Source organism: Diadema antillarum, unplaced genomic scaffold (assembly GCF_040938485.1).
Source record: "Diadema antillarum isolate AM-2024a unplaced genomic scaffold, OU_Dant_1.0 seq00002866_RagTag, whole genome shotgun sequence".
Taxonomy (NCBI): Eukaryota; Metazoa; Echinodermata; class Echinoidea; order Diadematoida; family Diadematidae; genus Diadema; species Diadema antillarum.
The window spans coordinates 3783-9099 of record NW_027273460.1 but is presented as its reverse complement, the minus strand read 5'-3'; the positions used below and the strand labels follow the sequence as shown (position 1 = coordinate 9099).

Sequence of the window (5317 nt, the reverse complement as noted above, 5' to 3'; positions counted from 1 at the left end):
ACCACTCATACCCCTGTATGATGCCCCAGGAGGGTCAGTCCGCCTCCCTGCCCACACAGACGCCCTTGCCCAACCTGCCCCATCCCAGCCAGCCCGAGTCGCCGCCGCCCCCGCCCCGCGTCTACAAGCCCTGCTTCGTCTGCCAAGACAAGTCTTCCGGCTACCACTATGGTGTCAGCGCCTGCGAGGGCTGCAAGGTAAGACGCCACAGAATCTGAATAGAATAGACTTGTAAAACGTATTCTGTTTCATGCAATGATGGTACTATGCACTTCTGCTGCCTGGTTAGGAATGTGAGATTATTCGTTACATGTTCACCAAAGCCTTTTTGTTGTTTTCCATTAAGAAGATACAATTTTTGATCATCCACATCTGTCCCCAAAGAAGACTAATATGTTTTGGTTTTTTTTTGCATTAGATGTCAGAGTTGATTGTCCTTTCCAAAAAAATAAATAAATGAGTGACGCAAAAGTTTTGCAGGGTTGTAGCATTTGGCGGAGGGAACATGAATATTTTTAGCAGAGAGGACAAAAAGGGAGAGAATAGAAAACTTAAGATATCAGAAATTACTGATATGCTGAGCTTGTAACGATTTCAAAAACCTGGCCTCTGATCAGCTATGAGGCGGACGGACGGGAAAGAGGGGGGAAAGTGAATGACGCTGTTGTAACTGTCCACCCCCTTCTTCTTCTTTCCCCCCGGCGGGGTATCACTGCCAACTTTATGTCTCCGTCGATGCAGGGTTTCTTCCGGAGAAGCGTGCAGAAGAACATGCAATATACGTGCCACCGCGACCAAAAGTGCATCATCAACAAGGTGACGCGGAATCGCTGCCAGCACTGCCGACTCAAGAAGTGCTTCGAGGTCGGGATGTCGAAAGAATGTAAGACCCGTTTCCCTCTTTGTTTTCACTTTGTTCTTTGTTTTTTTTTCTTGTGCCCACGAAACAGTCTTCACTTTTTTTTGCTATTAATAATAGTGGCCTCTTATCAAACGCTGAAGTCCATAAAAAATGACGCTCATGGCGCTGTTCCATAACCAGCATGAACGGTACATAATACAACCGTATGATCATCAAATACTATAATATACACTGTATTGGAACACTGAAATACAAAAAACAAAATGTTACTTACGACTATACATTGCTCACCATATGTTGTTTGGTTGTATTTACAAGGCATCATGGGGGGGGGGGGGGGAGTGTGGATTCATATATTGTTTTTTTTTTTTTTAATTGGTTCAATTGTGTGAATAATATATACAAAAAATCACAAATTTCCAAATACAGACATGTGTGTGAAATTGTTCATGAATATTATATAATATATCACAAAGGGGGAAAGAACATGGCACATGTCGGGGGGGGGGGGGGGGAATAAAAGTAAATTGATGTGGCATATTTGACTTTGTTTAAAAAAATGCAGTGGCAGATTGATTTTGAATTTGACACATCATGTCTCATCACGAAACTAGTACTGACAACATGATGTTCAGTCAACAAGAAGAAGATTCAGGCTATGTAGGATGTGAAGAAGATTACAGCCATGATTGAGTTTTTCTCTTACCCCCTTTTGTGCTGGAGCAGATTTCTTACTGGGGACAAGGCAACAAGGCTCGTGATATATTTTTGCATGGTCCTTACCCATAGGATGCTCAAGTATTACACAAAATACAAATTGTACAGTGCTGATCACGTTAAACTTACCTACGCGTTACCCCAAAAACGCGTCGGTACGTGTACTTCCGCGTTGCGTTTCGCCATACGCGATCGCAACGCGTACACATTGTACAGCAAAATATTCCCTTCCCTTTCACTATTGTGGAATAGCGCCATCTCGCGGGCAACATTGTCATTATCTGTACTTGTGTTCGCGCCCGCGCTCCCACCGCAATGCGATCCATATCGGGCCGCGCCATGATATTGACTCAAAGTGAAAGAGCTTTATAACTGACTGTGAATTGAAGAAAAAGAAGAAAACATGTATGCTTTTATAGTTTTTATGTGTCACTGAGAAGGGGTGATGTATTCAAAAATGAATAAACACGTATTTTCGGCGTTGACTTGCTCATTTTTACCTGTCGGTACTGAATATTGCTTTAGCTTGAGTTTCATTTTTATGGCATGCTTGCTCTTCATGTTGATGTTTCTTTCATTCCTTGGTGGTTGGTGTTGTTTTTTTTTTTCTGTGAGGTGACCTACTAAGTATCTTGTTTTAGTGTACGGGCTGAAATTTTCGCGGTGGATTTATTTTCGCGAATTCCGCGAATTTCGCGAATCGCCTTTGAACCGCGAAAATAACAACACGCGAAAATAACAACGCGCGAATAACTAAGTTTAGTTTACTTAGGCCCTCGCAACCGCGAAATTAATAACACGCGAAAACGTCCCCCCAAATAGCAATTTGCAAAAATATCTGTACGCGAAAATTTCAGCTCGTACAGTAATTCCTATCGTTCCGAACGCATACAATCGCGTTAAATCACAAAAAAAACGTAATGAATAAACACGTATTTTCGGCACTGGCTTGCTCATTTTTGCCTGTCGGTGCTGAATTTCGTTAGCTTGATTTTCTTTTTCATGGCATGCTTGTTCTTCATGTTGATGTCTCTTTCATTCCTTGGGGGTTGGTGTTTTGTTTTTGTTTTTTCGTGTGAGGTGACCTATTTTGTTTTAATTCTTATCGTTCCGAACGCATAAAACCGCGTTAAATTAAGAAAAAAAAAAAACACGTAATGAATAAACACGTTTTCACGGCGCTGCCTTGCTCAGAGTCATTTTTGCCTGTCGATGCTGAATTTCTTCAGCTTTAGTTTCATCTTTATGGCATTCTTGTTCTTCATGTTGATGTCTATTTCATTCCTTGGGGATTCGTGTTTTGTTTTTTAATTCTTATCGTTTCCGAACGCATACAACCGCGTTAAATCACAAAAACGTAACGAACAAACACGTTTTCACGGCGCTGACTTGCCCTTCTTTTGCCTGTCGGTGCTGAATTTCTTTAGCTTGAGTTTCATTTTTATGGTATGCTTGTTCTTCATGTTGATGTTTCTTTCATTCCTTTGGGGTTGTCGATTTTCTTTTTCTTTTTTTTTTTCGTGTGAGGCGACCCATTTTGTTTTAATTCCGCCTGTCGTTCCGAACGCATACAACCGCGTTAAATCACAAAAACGTAATGAATAAACACGTTTTCACGGCGCTGCCTTGCTCAGAGTCATTTTGCCTGTCGGTGCTGAATTTCTTCAGCTTGAGTTTCATTTTTTATGGTATGCTTGTTCTTCATGTTGATGTTTCTTTCATTCCTTGGGGGTTGATGATTTTTTTATTTTTTTTTTCGTGTGAGTTGACCTATTTTGTTTTAATTCTTATCGTTCCGAACGCATACAACCGCGTTAAATCACAAAAACGTAACGAACAAACACGTTTTCACGGCGCTGACTTGCCATTCTTTTGCCTGTCGGTGCTGAATTTCTTTAGCTCGAGTTTCATTTTTATGGTATGCTTGTTCTTCATGTTGATGTCTATTTCATTCCTTGGGGATTCGTGTTTTGTTTTTTAATTCTTATCGTTCCGAACGCATACAACCGCGTTAAATCACAAAAACGTAACGAACAAACACGTTTTCACGGCGCTGACTTGCCCTTCTTTTGCCTGTCGGTGCTGAATTTCTTTAGCTTGAGTTTCATTTTTATGGTATGCTTGTTCTTCATGTTGATGTTTCTTTCATTCCTTTGGGGTTGTCGATTTTCTTTTTCTTTTTTTTTTCGTGTGAGGCGACCCATTTTGTTTTAATTCCGCCTGTCGTTCCGAACGCATACAACCGCGTTAAATCACAAAAACGTAATGAATAAACACGTTTTCACGGCGCTGCCTTGCTCAGAGTCATTTTGCCTGTCGGTGCTGAATTTCTTCAGCTTGAGTTTCATTTTTATGGTATGCTTGTTCTTCATGTTGATGTTTCTTTCATTCCTTGGGGGTTGATGATTTTTTTATTTTTTTTTTCGTGTGAGTTGACCTATTTTGTTTTAATTCTTATCGTTCCGAACGCATACAACCGCGTTAAATCACAAAAACGTAACGAACAAACACGTTTTCACGGCGCTGACTTGCCATTCTTTTGCCTGTCGGTGCTGAATTTCTTTAGCTTGAGTTTCATTTTTATGGTATGCTTGTTCTTCATGTTGATTTTTCTTTCATTCCTTTGGGGTTGGTGATTTTTTTTTTTTTCCGTGTGAGGTGACATCTTTTGTTTTAATTCCTACTCGTTCCGAACGCATACAACCACGTTAAATAAAAAAAAAACAAACGAACAAACAACATAATGAATAAACACGTATTTTCGGCGTTGACTTGCTCATTTTTACTTGTCGGTGCTGAATTTCTTCAGCTTGAGTTTCATTTTATGGCATGCTTGTTCTTCATGTTGATGTTTCTTTCATTCCATGGAGGTTGGTGATTCTTTTTGTTGTTTGTGTGAGGTGACCTACATGTATTTTGTTTGAATTCTTATCGTTCCAAACGCATACAACCGCGTAAAATCACACACAAAAAAACAAAACACGTAATGAATAAACACGTATTTTTGGCGTTGACTTGCTCATTTTTACATGTCGGTGCTGAATTTCTTTAGCTTAAGTTTCATTTTTATGGCATGCTAATTCTACATGTTGATGTTTCTTTCATTCCTTGAGGGTTTGTGATTTTTTGTGTGTGTGTGTGTGTGAGGTGACCTTTTTTGTTTTAATCTCTATCATTCCGAACGCATACAACCGCGTTAAATCACAAAAACGTAACGAACTTTACACGTTTCCACGGCGCTGACTTGCCCTTCTTTTGCCTGTCGGTGCTGAATTTCTTCAGCTTGAGTTTCATTTTTATGGCATGCTTGTTCTTCATGTTGATGTTTCTTTCATTCCTTTGGGGTTGGTGATTTTTTTTTTCGTGTGTGTGTGTGTGTGTGTGTGTGTGTGTGTGTTAATTAGGTGATCTACCAATACTAGTATTTAGTTTTAATTTCTATTGTTCCGGACGCTATGTCCAGAGCGTCTATACACATTGGAACTCGGGGACTTTTTGTAGCAGAATACTAGTTTCCGATGCGCGTACCGAAGTTTGGATACGAAATCGCGGTAGAGTGCATTCTTCTTCACAAATTTTCACCACAGCCAGTTTTACAAAATGTACGCATCTTAACACGTAACGCTATATCATGAATATCATGGAGTATGTTTATATGACAGAAATAAATCGAAGTGATAACATTAGAGTACACGAAATATGTTCAGTTTCTGGAAATAAAATAAGATTTACTTTCTG

General features: G+C 39.9%; 1 protein-coding gene across 1 annotated transcript; it reads left to right on the top strand.

Annotated features, from left to right (window-relative positions):
* Nucleotides 1–20: 20 nt before the first annotated feature.
* Nucleotides 21–1623, top strand: LOC139715128 (retinoic acid receptor beta-like). Its single transcript, XM_071626741.1, has 3 exons — nt 21–197; nt 742–883; nt 1589–1623. Exons 1-3 carry the CDS (start codon nt 21–23, stop codon nt 1621–1623), a joined length of 354 nt encoding a protein of 117 aa, XP_071482842.1.
* Nucleotides 1624–5317: the final 3694 nt, after the last annotated feature.

Coding starts and splice junctions, on each gene's coding strand:
- LOC139715128 (XM_071626741.1), top strand. CDS start 21: ATGCCCCAGGAGGGTCAGTCCGCCTCCCTGCCCACACAGACGCCCTTG. Junction 198..741: donor GCGCCTGCGAGGGCTGCAAG/GTAAGACGCCAC, acceptor CCGTCGATGCAG/GGTTTCTTCCGGAGAAGCGT. Junction 884..1,588: donor GGTCGGGATGTCGAAAGAAT/GTAAGACCCGTT, acceptor GTGCTGGAGCAG/ATTTCTTACTGGGGACAAGG.